At 49.4% G+C, this 14,386-nt stretch overlaps 1 protein-coding gene across 10 annotated transcripts in view; it reads left to right on the top strand.

Annotated features, from left to right (window-relative positions):
- MYO1B (myosin IB) overlaps positions 1 to 14,386 on the top strand; it is a 189,605-nt gene that overhangs the window by 60,261 nt on the left and 114,958 nt on the right. For all 10 annotated transcript variants that reach the window (XM_070070449.1, XM_008258850.4, XM_070070455.1 and 7 more), the window contains exon 3: positions 501 to 616. In XM_070070449.1, coding sequence (XP_069926550.1) covers positions 501 to 616 — 116 coding nt within the window. The remainder of the gene's footprint in view (positions 1 to 500; positions 617 to 14,386) is intronic.

The following is a 14,386-nucleotide window of genomic DNA, read 5'->3' as shown; positions in this document are numbered from 1 at the left end:
CCGTTGGTTCACTCTCCAATGGCCGCCGCTGCAGCCGGCGCACCGCGCTGATCCTGGCAGGAGCCAGGAGCCAGGTGCTTTTCCTGGTCTCCCATGGGGTGCAGGGCCCAAGCACCTGGGCCATCCTCCACTGCACTCCCTGGCCATAGCAGAGAGCTGGCCTGGAAGAGGGGCAACCGGGACAGAATCCGGCGCCCCAACCGGGACTAGAACCCGGTGTGCCGGCGCCGCAAGGTGGAGGATTAGCCTATTGAGCCACGGCGCCGGCTAGAGGTTCCTTTTGAAAAAGTAGTTCAACTGTTTAACTCTGTCCATTCCATTCATCTGCAAAGTGAATAGGCATTGTTGACCCCCTGACTTCAGCGATGCAGAGTGTAAAATGAAGGGTAAATCAGTAGAACCGAAGCTGTTTTTAAACAAATGAAACCACGTGACTACAACGTTGAAGATACTGAAATGTCTTGTAAACTGAGGGATATATTTTGTTCTTTCTTTTTCAGACTTACATCGGAAGTGTGGTTATATCTGTTAACCCATACCGGTCCTTGCCCATCTACTCACCAGAGAAAGTGGAAGATTACAGGAATAGAAATTTTTATGAGCTGAGCCCTCACATGTAAGTGCAGCATTAAAGCATGAAGTTTCTGTTTCACTCTGGAGTTGTGTAGTTGACAGATGTGTACAGCTGTCTTCCTGAGTGGCAGGAAAATATTTGTGTCCGTATTTCTTTTTAAAATCGAAGAAAGGAATGTGGAAGTTAGTTGTTCCGCCTTAATTTAAATTAAAAAAAAAAAAGGCAAAAATACTTCATTGCATGCCAGACCCTTAAGTTCTAAAATATTTGCGTTCACCATGTAAAATATTTTCTGCTAAAAATTCTGCAGAAGTAGCAGCTGCTGCTAATTATTTTTACAAACAAAACAGGAATGTGCATTGTTCTTAAAGAGCCCAGCAGTATCTCCATAGTAGTTCGGTTGGTTGAGAAAGAGCCTGAGTTATGGTTATGTCATGGTGCATGGGTAAAAAGATGAAATAATTCCTTCGGTTATCACCTTTGTGGACTTTGTTCACCAGATGCATGTGATAGGCCAGGGGTTTCACCTTCCTGCCATCCCGTTTGGTTCTTTTTTTTTTTTTTTTTTTTTTTTTTTTTTTTTTTTTTGACAGGCAGAGTGGACAGTGAGAGAGAGAGACAGAGAGAGAAAGGTCTTCCTTTGCCGTTGGTTCACCCTCCAATGGCCGCCGCTGCAGCCGGCGCACCGCGCTGATCCTGGCAGGAGCCAGGAGCCAGGTGCTTTTTCCTGGTCTCCCATGGGGTGCAGGGCCCAAGCACCTGGGCCATCCTCCACTGCACTCCCTGGCCATAGCAGAGAGCTGGCCTGGAAGAGGGGCAACCGGGACAGAATCCGGCGCCCCAACCGGGACTAGAACCCGGTGTGCCGGCGCCGCAAGGTGGAGGATTAGCCTATTGAGCCACGGCGCCGGCTCCCGTTTGGTTCTTTTCTGAAGAAGGTCACCTGCTAGTGTAAATAATTCCTACACAGTGCCTACAGGTGTTTTGTCGGCTTGTTCAAGTTGCATTCTTTGTTGATGTGATTAATGGATGCTTCAACAGTGCCGCTAATTTATACCATAGTTTATTTTCTAGTTCGCATGACTGAAAAAATAACACTGGCAACCTTTTCTTGGGTTGCTGGATCAATGGCAGAACTGAGAGATTAGACCCTAGACCTGTTCCCCAAAGAAAAATGTCAAAAAAAAAAAAAAGTCTGAAAAAGAAAAAAATACCTGGAAATGATCATAAACAGCCCCTTAAACTTTGTTCCTCCAGTCTTGTTACATTTACTGACTCCCAAGAGAACTCTGGTCAGCATCTTATAGTCGTAGGTATGTCCACTGTTGATTAAAGAAAAGGAAAGACAAAGATGCCCGGTTGGGTTGCATTGTATGAGTTAAGAGGCTCAGACGGCTCTACTGGTAAGTTAGGCAGAAATGTGTCCCGCCCCCTCCCCTGTGGGCTGTTGTCACTATTGATGGTTGGTTGCATCAAGTGGCCCATGGTGTCTTGGTAGACACGATATTATGCTGTTATGTGCTGGATGCGGATCTAGTGTGTTTGTCAACTACAGCTGCACACTGAGCTGGAACTAGCCTGTGCAAGGCTTCAGTATCATTGCCACCACCGTGATCATTTTTGTTGATAGCTTGTCCCCCGCTTCCCTCTCAAAATAGATGAGGCATTGATAAAACAGCCCTGCGTCGTCGTGAACTGTATATAGACACGTGTATATAAACGTTGGTGGGGATATGTTCAGAAAAGGGTCTTAATGATAGAAAGGACATTTGAGAATGGCTGAGCTGTCAACTGGTGCTTGCTTCTGGACATTTTCGGAGGATTTTCACCAGAAAAGCATTTTTCCAATAGGGGCGATATTATCTCCCAGAGAACACTGGGCAACATTTGGAGACAGTTTTGGTTATTACACCCGGGGGTAGGATTTTGCCCCTAGGAGGTGGAGGCTGTGGGTGTGACAGAACGGCTACGATGTACGTGACAGTCCCCATGATCAAGAATTATCTGTTCACAATCTCAGTAGTGCTGAGGTTGGGAAACCCTACACTGTGGTGAAAGAACTATAGAAAGTCTTAGTTGGGCCCTAGCACAAAAGAAATTTCTCTGTAGAATTAAAGATCAGCTCTATTAATTTTGATTAAAAAAAAAACTAGTAATTAAAGAACATGTCTGTCATTCTCCAAATGCCTATTTTAGTTCCTCTTCATAAAGCAACACAATGGCATGTTTGGGCTGTTCGGAACTAAAGATTTAAGTGATTTTTGAAAATGGTAATTAAAAACTGAACATACTTATGTTACCAATTGAATGGATTCTGGCTTTTCAGTTATCTTAAAGTAGATTTTGCAAGTAATCTAATTTCATTTTGGCTTGAGAAAAATAAAATTTGAGATTTGTTTTATAATGTTATCTTTTATAGTTAGATCCCTATAAGGAAATATGTATTCAGTGCTGGGATGTTTATGTTAAATTTGAGGCTGTGAAGGTGTTCTCCAAGTCTGTTGCTGGGACCAGTGGTGTGAGAGATCCACTTGGGGCATGTAGAAACCTGGTATCCTAGGTCTTACTTTTGATAATCCAGAAGCCTGTTTTTTCCCCCCAAGATTTCTGGATGAATCTTATACATAAGTTTGAGAACATGTTGTCTTAGGTATGTATTTACAAGTATTTCTTCTTTTCTGAACTACTATTGCAAAGTGTGTTCTTTTAAATAGTAGTAGAATAATAATGGCTAGTGTTGATATATTTTGAGTAGTGTCTATATTTAGTAAATAATCTATTATCACTCATTTCATTCTCAAAACAATCCTATGAGGTAGGTGCTATTACAAATGAGGAAATTCTGGGGCCGGTGCTGTGGTGCAGCGGGTCAACGCCCTGGCCTGAAGTGCCGGCATTCCATATGGGCACCAGTTCTAGTCCCGGCTGTTCCACTTCCAATCCAGCTCTGCTATGGCCTGGGAAAGCAGTAGAAGATGGCCCAAGTCCTTGGGTCCCTGCACCCATGTGGGAGGCCCGGAGTAAGCACCTGGCTCCTGGCTTCGGATCGGCGCAGCTCCGGCCGTTGCAGCCAATTGGGGAGTGAACCAGTGGGTGGAAGACCTCTCTCTCTGCCTCTCTCCTTCTCTCTGACTCTCCTCTCTCTGTGTGTAACTCTGACTTTCAAGTAAATAAATATTTTTAAAAAAAAATGAGGAAATTCTTATAGAAAGACCAAGTAATTTATGCAAAGCTGGACAGCTGGTGGGAGTGGGGCTGCGGCGTGGACAGTCCTCTCCTGTCCCTCTCCGCTGGGCACAGCCTCCCGTTGTGCACGTCCCTCTTATTGCCCTTGGGTCACCTTTGCTCCTGCACACAGATCCTGCGAGATAACTCTGAGTGTGCTTCAGTTTTCCTCTAGGACTGTCCCATTCTTAACAAAGTTTCAGCTTTAACTCCTGCTTTGTAGATGGTTAGATATATAGTGGGTGTCTCTTCTAGCATGGAAGTTCATGCTTTGGAATATCTATTTTTATCCCTGACTCTGAAAGGTCCCTATATGAGACAGCATGGTGCTGCTATCCCAGTTCGTCTCCCTCACCCCCAGTGATAAAATAAATTCCCATTTATGCTTATTAGGATAAACACGTGGCCCACAAAATCTAAGTGATGCACAGGGTGCTGTCTTACCGCCTGTGTCTGAGTCTGCGGGATTCATTCTTCTTCCTCCCTCTTCTTCCTCCTCCCTCTTCTTCCTCCTCCCTCTTCTTCCTCCTCCCTCTTCTTCCTCCTCCCTCTTCTTCCTCCTCCCTCCTCTACTTTCCTTCCCCTCCCCCCACCTCTTTCCTCTCTTCTGTTTCCTCCTTCCCCCTCCCCCTTCTCTCTCTCTTGAGCCCAGTCACTTGAGCCATCACCTTCTGCCCTCTGGGGTCTGCAGTGGCAGGAAGCTGGAGTCAGGACCTGGAGCCAGGACTCAATAGATGGATCCTCTTCAAACCGGATCACGTTACTTCGTTTTCCAGAAACCTTCCTGGTCTGCCTGGGACCCCAGGCTCCTTGGCCTGGTGTTGCAAGCGCTCTGTTGCTCAATGCAAGCATTCCCCTCTAGCTGCAAACCCCACTGTTGTCCTTCATGCCGCCTCCTGCTGAGCCACAGCCATTCGTGTGTCTTTCCTGTGTCTCCTATGCACTCCCCAGCTCCACCGTCAAGATCCCGTGTGTCCCTTATGGTCCGTCTTAGGGGCTGATCATCCACAGAAAAACCCATAAGAGGTGCTGCCTCTGAGTTTTAGGAACCAGTTCATGATCGCACGCATCAACTCTTAATCGTGTTAGTACCACCCTCTTAAGTGAGACATTGAGGAACTGTATCTGCCCATCTCTGTGGCTCTCTCCGAGCTTTCTCTTAAGAGCTCAATGACTGTAGGATAGAAAAGGTTTCAATAATTTTTCATTATGTTTCACCTGTATTATCTCACATCTGATGATTCAGTAAAACTAAAAACTTTTTGATAGGGTATTGAGTTTATTCAAAAAATGTATATTGTATAATAATGGTTTCATTTTTATTAAAAATGAAAATGCTATTTTTATGGCATTCTTCAGCTATGACCATTTGTTGTTTTTGTGCTCTGTGTGCCTTATTGGAGGGAATTTGTCATTAGGGGACCTATTGTGACACCTGCCACCAATGCCTCCTGATGTGTTACAGCCCAGGAGGGACCTGAAATGTATTTTTTTTTTTATTTTTTTTGACAGGCAGAGTTAGACACTGAAAGAGAGACAGAGAGAAAGGTCTTCCTTCCGTTGGTTCACCCCCCGAAATGGCCGCTATGGCTGGCACGCTGCGCTGATCTGAAGCCAGGAGCCAGGTGTTCCTCCTGGTCTCCCATGCGGGTGCAGGGCCCAACAAGCACTTGGGCCATCCTCCACTGCACTCCTGGGCCACAGCAGAGAGCTGGACTGGAAGTGGAGCACCCGGGACAGAATCTGGCGCCCCAACCGGGACTAGAACCCGGTGTGCCGGCGCCGCAGGCAGAGGATTAGCCTATTGAGCCGCAGTGCTGGCCAAAATGTATCCTTCTTAAATTAAAGGACAGCCTGCTGGTGGTACCAGGTTAGGGATTGCAAGCACTCTTTGAAAATGCAGCTTTTATTTTCATTCCTATAAATGAAAAACTGCCATACCATTTGAAAACCTTGAAAAATGGCTTAAGATTTTTGAAAAATTCCTGGTTACTTAAACCAGAAAATGGGGAAAATAACTAGTGGGAGGATTTTGGATGGTGCTAAGGTCGGCTGTCCAGACAGGAGCCCTCTGTCTCCGTGGAACCTTTGACCCCTGAGTCTGTGCCCAACTGCAGGACTACAAGCCGTTGCCTGTAGAGTGACGTTGCTGGGATGCTTGCGTATTTTGAGTCCTTGCTCGTCCTTTTATTTCCTTCCCTTCAGGGTGAACTAGATAATTGTTGTAAGAGTGTTTCTGATTGTATCTCTAAATGTACAAGTGCTATGGGTGAGTGTACAGAGTTTGGTTAAAGGACCCATGGCACAGTATATAGGTACTGCCTCCTTTATCTGATCAGTGTCTCTCTACAGCAGAGTTGAAAGTGTGAATAAATTGTATCCATGGGGCCACTATTCAGTCTAGTGGTTAAGATGTTTTAATTCTCGGCCGGCGCCGCCGGCGCCGCGGCTCACTAGGCTAATCCTCCACCTTGTGGCACCAGCACACCGGGTTCTAGTCCCATTCGGGGCTCCGGATTCTGTCCCGGTTGCCCCTCTTCCAGGCCAGCTCTCTGCTGTGGCCAGGGAGTGCAGTGGAGGATGGCCCAAGTCCTTGGGCCCTGCACCCCATGGGAGACCAGGAGAAGTACCTGGCTCCTGCCTTTGGATCAGCGCGGTGCGCCGGCTGCTGCGCGCCGGCCGTGGCAGCCATTGGAGGGTGAACCAACGGCAAAAGGAAGACCTTTCTCTCTGTCTCTCTCTCTCTCACTGTCCACTCTGCCTGTCAAAAAAAAAAAAAAAAAAAAAAAAAAGATGTCTTAATTCTCAAAGACTTCTGCCTCTCACATCAGAGTGCCTGGGTCTTGGCTCTGGGTCTTGATTCCAGCTTCTCATGCAGATGCTGGTAGACAGCAGCAATGGCTCAGATCATTTGGTTCCTACCACCCATACGAATGACGTGGCCTGAATTCCCAGCTCCTGGCTGTGGCCTAGCTGAGTCTCGCCATTGGTGGCATTTGAGGAGTGAATCAGCAGATGGGAGATCTTGGTGTCTCTGTCTGTGTCTCTCAAAAAAAAAAAAAAATCAGTTACATTAATAACTTACAACAAATAGATCCTAAATTCTTAGAGGTTGCTTGTATCGATGTGAAAGTGCTCTCTCAAGGAATTGGTGACTGTTATTCAGCTGAGGCCATTATATCCTTTCTAATTCTACTCTGGAATAGTTAAGTCTTTAGCTTATGTAGTACCTACCCAAACCCCACTTAGACAGGGGTTTCTGTTTCCTATCTGGCGTTCTTCCCGCTGATTGCTTTAGAGAAGTTATTCATTTACCAAGCAAATATTTACCAAGAGCTTACTGTGTGCCCGGCACTCTGTTAGGCTCTGGGATAGAGCAGTGAACAAATCAAACCAAATTCTTGTCTTTGTGAGGGAGACAATGCTCCAGCTTCAGTATTGAGAAACCAAGATCGCTCACACCCTTGGTTAGGAGGGAGAAGGGAGAGATGCTTTTCTGAAAGGGAAACACATTGTAAGTGGTACTCTTGTAAAACACCCTTGGAGCCGTGCTGTCACAGGCAGTGGCTGGTGGATCCCAGCCTCTGAGGCTCGGCCTCTCTTACACCTCCCATCTGTAGGACGGAATCGGAGCTCCACCTCGCCCTGCCGTTTGCATTCCTGACATTGACATCGTGTGTGTCCTGATGCCATCTTGAAAGTAGCTATATATATATTTATATTTTAAAGATTTATTTATTTGAAGGGTAGACAGAAAAAAAGGTCTCCCATCCACTGGTTTACTCCCCAAATGGCTGCCACGGTTGGAGCTGGGCTAATCGGGAGCCAGGAGCTTCTTCTGGGTCTCCCATGCAGGTGCAGGGGCCCAAGCACTTGGGCCATCTTCTACTGCTTTCTCAGGCTATAACAGAGAGCTGGATTGGAAGTGGAGCAGCCGGGACTCGAACCGGCACCCATATGGAATGTCGGCACTGCAGGTGGCAGCTTTACCTGCTGCGCCACAGCACCAGCCTCAAAAGCAGCTAACCTTTGCCTTTCCTTGGAGGCGTGGCTGTTGTGGGTCACACTAAGCGGAGGGCAGGCATCGTGTTTGCTTTCCGTCTTGGGAGATATTTGGTTGATTCTGGATAATCCATGGCTAGGAACTTCCTGATTTAGAGACCTCGGTGTCCTAAGAGCAGTGCAGTGGCCGTGTGGTGGTGCAGGTCCACTGTTAGCTCGAACTTCCTGAGGCTGAGGCTGCTGGGAAACATCTCTGAGCCGAATGCATACTCGGCTTCTGTAACAGCTCCAGGAATCGAGTCCACTGCCTTTGACTCTCCAACTTTTGTTCTCAGCATACTGCTTTACTGGGGCTATTTCCAAGGCAATTTCTATCAAAATACCTATTCTTGGTGGGAAGGAAGGTGAAGTTTCTTAAGGGAGGTAGGTTGGTATGATGAGGCCAGCTTAGTGATTTTGTCATGAGAATCCTTGTGCTGGAAGGTTGCACATATTCATCAGAAAGCATTTTGGACCTATCTGGGCATCTCGGAGTCCCGATTTCCAGTTTGCCCACTAGAATTTATATCCCTTCTCACCAAATGGACATCTGAGCTTTGGAAGAATGCGTTTTGCAAGGGCAGTTTGCAAAGCCAACCTGGTGTTCACACCTGCTTAGTGATAATTTCAGTGACAGAATCTCAAAGAGAAAAGTCTGTCAAAGGGGTCTCCTTCCTGCCAAAACGCTCTTGGTGTGTAAAATTCTGAGAAAGATCCGTGTCTTCGGGAGGAGTGGTACTGACGTGGTAGCCTGGAGAAGGGGTCACCTGGAGAAGGGGTCGCCTGGTACTGCATTCCTGATGAGCTCCCACCAGTGAGCCCTGTCTGGAGAGAGAGGGTATGTGTAGGCGGGGCAAACGCACAGCGTGGGAGTCTGTCTGAACGTGGGCTGGCAGGCACTCGTTCCGGTCCAGACTGGAAATCAGCAAAGCCAGGGGTAGTCGCAGCAAGTTCAGTCTAACAAATGCAGCGCCACTCTTAGACTTGGGACACCCAGAGTTGGGACCCGGGCTGTCACAGGGGCAAACACTCACGGAAAGGGGAACAGGCTCTGTTGCAGCAGCCCCAGGAGGGGGTCTTGTTACTATCTGTGTGTTCCTGGCTCCGTCCCGTCCCAGATGCCCACGTGCTCATTCCTTCCATCAGTGTGATTAAGCGTTTATGGGGTGTGTGTGTGTGTGTGCTCATGCTAAGGTGATGAAGATGGCTTTTCCTTGAGGATTCATAGCCTTATGCAGGGGACAGATCAGTCCATCAGTAACCTTGGAGGGGAGAGAATTGCCACGAGAAGGCAGGGACATGGTCCTGGTTTTCCCAGGGCAGGCTTACTTCTCTCCATTGTGGCAGCAGCGTTAACACCCGTGTCCCTCATGCTCACAGAAGTGCCCACGTATGGGTGGTCAGTAGGATGGCGAGCAGTCAGCTCTGCCTGAGGAGCCATTGGGTGGGCCAGTGGGGCTCTTGCATGATGACTTTGCAGAATGGAGGGGAAGTGGAATTCCAGGCCCAGGAAGGAATGTGCCAGGCCCAGGAAGCAGTGTTGATTCAGCTGTTCAGCATATGTTATCTGAGTGCCTACTGTGTGCTGGGTACTGGTGCTGAGGATGAAATAGACAAAACACTTGGCAAGCGCCAGGTGAAGTGAATCAAGTAAGCGGGACCTTAGATGGTGATAAGTGCCGCAGGGAAATGTGCCAGAGCCAGGGAGAGGCATGACGGCTGTGCGGAAGTGGGTGCCTGGGTTACTGTCTTAAGTGGGGTGCCCGGGGAGTCCTTATTCAGATGGTGATCTTTTCAGTGTTGTTCTCAAGGCGTAAGGGAGCCGGTCAGGGACTGTGCCAGGAGAGGAATGTTCTAGCCCCAGGGGACAGCAGGTGCATGCGGAGTTAGAGATAGAACAACTATGTGGCCTGTCGCTGATGGAAATTCCCATGTTCCCTAAGGCTGGAGCTTCGGCTGCACGCTGGGGAGGGGAGATGAGGCGGAAGAGCAAGACCAGACCTGGGCTGCAGACACCTCCTGTGCTACGGACCTGCCTTTCTAAGCCGGCAGGATCAGTCCCGGGATTGGGACTGTTCTGAGGGCACAGAGTAAGGTTAGGGACCTCGTGGGCTTTCACAGTGATCCAGGCTAGAAGGGACAAGGACAGAGGCTCAGCTGGAAATGGTGGATATTTCGGAGGCAAAACTGTGGATGCAGTGAGTGAGGCGGAAGGGGATCAGAGTTCAGTCATGGCTTCCTGGCTGGCACGGAGAGTACCGGATCGGGGTGCCAGGCCGTCCCTGAGACGTTTGATGTAGCCAGGAGGCTGTCCGGCCAGGCAGCGGAGGGGCCGTGCCAGCGCGTGCCTCCTGGAAACCTGGCGTGGCGTGGCTAGGGAGGCTGCTCCCTGGCGCGTGCCTGTTCCCTAATTCGTGGTGTGGGGTGGCCTGGTTTCTCTCCCCCTCGGGGAGATGGTGTGTGTCTGGGCTTCCGTTCCCGATATTGGACCCTCCACGCAGGCTCAGCCTCTGTTCTTACACTTCTGCTTCGGAGAGGTTTGAAGCAAATTTGAATCCCTCTTCAGTGTGTAAACTTGACCATATAGCTGTTTCATTCCTAGGCTCATTTTTTGTTCTTGTCCAGTTATCAACAACTCTTTAGTCATTTGCTCTGTGTTGCCGTGGTCGGAATTTTGCACAGGACAGCCAGGCCTGGGCTAGGCTGGAGCCAGGAACCGTGCACTCCATCCAGGTCTCTCACCTGGATAGCAGGAACCCAAGTACTTGAGCTGTCATGTAGGAAGCCACATCAGAAGCAGAGGCGGGACTCAATCCCAGGCTCTCTGATATGGGACGCAGAGTGACTTAGCCTGCTGTGCCACGGCACCCTGTCCATGCTCATGGTCCCTTATCTCATTTGTTTTCTTCCCCCAGGGCCTGACAGCAGGTGTTGTGTTTTCTGATATGTTCAATTCTGCAGCAGTAACTGGATGTCCAACGATTCAGTTCAGTTCTGGCACTCACTACGCAGTTAATGCAGGCCCAGTCGCACAGGGGCGGCCCCACTTCAGACCCCACCCACAGATGGAGCCCCCACTTCTGCCAGCCAACCTCACATTTGGTGGTTCATGTAACACCCTCTTCTCGGGTTCGTCGATTTGCTAAAAGGACTCACGGAACTCAGGCAGACACTTGACTTGATATTCACTCATGTGTTAGGATGCAATGCAGAAACGGCCTCATGGGAGAGATGCACAGGGCAAACATGGGGGTGGCAGAGCCGCCGTGTCCCCCAGGGGTGCCGTCGGTGCCATCACCCTGGGACTGAAAGCTCTTACTCTAACCATAGGCCTTCCTGAAGCTATGTGGGATCCACCGTGTGTCGGCTCATTAGCATAACCTCAGGTAGGGCCAAAAGAGGTTTGGTCCGCAGAAGAAAAACTGCTCCTGGAGCTCAGGACGTCCCAGGGGTTTCCGGGGCTCTGTGCCAGCCACCTGAGACAAGGGTGGAACTTCCTTCTTTGTATACCCCGGATGTGGACATGCACAAACACGGTGCCTTGGAGGCTTGGAGCACTGGTCCAGGAGGACTTGAATGGGAGCTTCCAGGGGCCAGGTTCATGCTGGAGTTCCTCTGTGACGTCCTAGCGAATTCACGGGCCTTCTCTAGCCGATGAATGTCTCGGGGCAGCTTAACAGTTCAGTTCCAGAAGGGCTGGGGATTCACGGAGGCTCCGTGTCCAGCGCCCATCTCGGGCCGGCCCTGCACGTGTGCCCCGGCTCCCTTCCGGCCGCTCTGGAGTGACTTAGGGCTTCCCTCTGTGCTTGTCTGCTCTCTCCACTGCACGATCAACTCCCCTTCTCCCCCAGCTTCCCTACAGTGTAGGTGTTAGAGTACGTGTCTTGACCCCGATCTTCCAACCACCCCACCCGGCATTGCTTTCCCTTTATCTCAGGGCTTTTCCAACAAACTGCAGCTGCCAGGGCCTTTGGTCTGTGCCCTCTTCCAAGTGAGCTCCGTGCTCTCAGGCTGTCCTCTCCTCCTTCCGCTCAGACTGTTCAAGATCGTGCGTGACTTCCCTGTGCTCAAGCCTGAAGGTCAGTTCTGAGCCGTCCTCGGCCGTGAGTAGCATTGGACGACGGGACAGGTCCTGGCCGAGACCTCCGTGGGGCTTTCTGGCCCCCGTTCGCCTGTGCTTGCTCTCCAGCCTCACCACACGCACCTCTCCGCCCTCCCTGTGTGGGTCGCCAGGCTCGCTCCGCCACCTTTTTTTTTTTTTTTTTTTGACAGGCAGAGTGGACAGTGAGAGAGAGAGAGAGAGAGAGAGCGAGAGCTCTGCCACCTTTTCTTTTCTCCACCACAGGCTCAGCTTAGTGGGGGACGCTCATGTCTTCTGTGTGCTGTTGGTATCTCTCAGGCTTAGATTTGCAGCTCACCTCTGCTGTGTACCGCAGGGGAGCTGGCTCTATTCAGCTCCTTGGATCCCCCTGGGGGCCTGGGAGCCATCTCCAACCCCAGCATGCTTCAAGCTGGACTTACGGTCCTCCCCCGGGTCAGAGCAGCACCGGCCTTTGATTGCTCATGGCACATACTTTGCTTTTCCCTTTTCTGCTGCTTCTCGGTTGATGCGATCTGACCGCCCCTCGCTGCCTGCCGGGCTTCAGTCCTCTGTCGCTTGGACTATTGCCGTAGCCTCCCAGCTGGCTTCTTGCTTTCCAGCTCCTGTTGCTTCCTCCTGCCACCTTTCACTCCCCACTCGTCACAGGTGCCCATGACATTGTTTTTCTTGGCTGCTCCAAAACTTGCAGTGTCCCGTGTGTGGCCCGTGGGGCTCTGCTTGATCTGGGCACTGTGTTCCTCTCCAGCTGCGTGCCTTGCTGCGGGTTCTCTTGCTGCAGTCCCACTGGCCTCCTTGCTGTTCTTTGTAGGTGCTACGCACTCTATCTCACTCCTCCTACCTGTAGGGCTGAATTGTTCTCTGTCTTTAGTCGGGAAACGCCCCGGTCGTCAGAGAATCCTGCTATCTAAAATAGCCATTGCAGCTCTGCTTCTGATCCAGCTTCCTGCTAACGCACACCCTGGGAGGCAGCAGTGAGGCTCAAGTACTTGGGTCCCTGCCACCCATGTAGAAGACCCAGATTGAGTTCTGGGCTGCTGACTTTGGCCTGGCCTAGCCCCAGCTGTTAGCGCCATTGGGGGAGTAAACCAGCAAATGGAAGATGTCTTTTTGTCTCTCTGCTTTTCAAACAGAAATGCAAATAAAATTATTAAAATAGCAGTCCTTCCCCCCAAGTTGTGCCTCCCTCCCCCCCAACTTTGCTTTTCTTCGTAGCATTTGTTACTACCTGACACTTTACTTTGTGCTTGTCCTGTGTGCTAGAATGTCATTCCAGTGGGGCCTTTGTTTATGTCACATGTCCACATAATCACGGGAACCAGGACAATTCTTGGCACAGAGCAGCCACTCCGTAGATACCTGTGGATGAATAAGGGAATGTGGAGGCCCATGTGTGGCAGGCATTGTCTGTGTCTTCGGGAACCTTTCAGTATGGTTGGGGCAGACTTTCACATAGGCAGGTCCTTTTTCTATAAAAGCCCACTTACGAGACAAGGATTAAGATTGAAGCACAGAAAAGTTGGTAGTTTCAGAGATCTGAGGGTGCCACCTGTGTGAAGTCTTGAAGGCGTTCTTGAAGTAGGTGCCATTTGTAGTGTCCTATCCAGCTACGAAAGATAAGGTAAAGAGACCAATTTTAGCTATGGCTCAGTGAACCAGGATGTTAGGAGAGGGAAAAGTACTGGAGTTGAGATGGTAGCTGCATGTAGAGCCACTTTTTCATTTTAATAAAACAGTCAAATACCAGGCTGCTTGAATCATTGGGAGGATTGAAGGATTATGAAGTGACTCCAGGGTAATAGAGTTTGGGATGAGGGTATTACCTAAAATTACAACCTCATGTGTATGGAAAAATTACCATCTTACATTTCAGTTGCCAACTGGAAAAAATTTTCAGACTTGTTAACTATGTCTAAATGTGTGTGTTTAAATGCAATGTTATAGTGAATGAATGGTGAATGAATGCTTCCATGATTTATACATGTAAACAGATGTTAATTTGCTTATGTTTTAGGACAAAAGCTCTAGTTGCTATTGGTGACAGATCACTGTTCTGCAGGGGACCATCTGATACCTGGTATACTAAATCCAGCCTTCATTGACAAGGACTGAGGACCAACAATCCTTTGCATATGAAACCTTCCCAGTGGCTATTAGCATTCAGTGTCTGGATTCATGGGTGGTCAGCTTGAGGTTTGAAAAGAGTATCCTCTATTACAGTAGGCGCATCCTAAGCCTGAGAGGTGGTTCAGCCTAATCCCACAAGACATCATGAGTAGAGGAATAAACTGGAATGTATATCTTCTACTTCCTTTTCCCTTCAGCCCACCTGAATAGCAAACAGGAGGAAGCACCCGGGGCAAGGAGGCTTTGGATGCTTGCGCTGTGAGCCGCTACCCTTGGGAAGCACGTGCAGGCGGAAGCTCAGGTGACCAGCTGAGGACCTG

The sequence above is a fragment of the Oryctolagus cuniculus genome, chromosome 3, assembly GCF_964237555.1.
Source record: "Oryctolagus cuniculus chromosome 3, mOryCun1.1, whole genome shotgun sequence".
Lineage (NCBI taxonomy): Eukaryota > Metazoa > Chordata > Mammalia > Lagomorpha > Leporidae > Oryctolagus > Oryctolagus cuniculus.
Note: the sequence above shows the minus strand (reverse complement) of the source record. Positions and strands in the feature narration are given on the sequence as shown.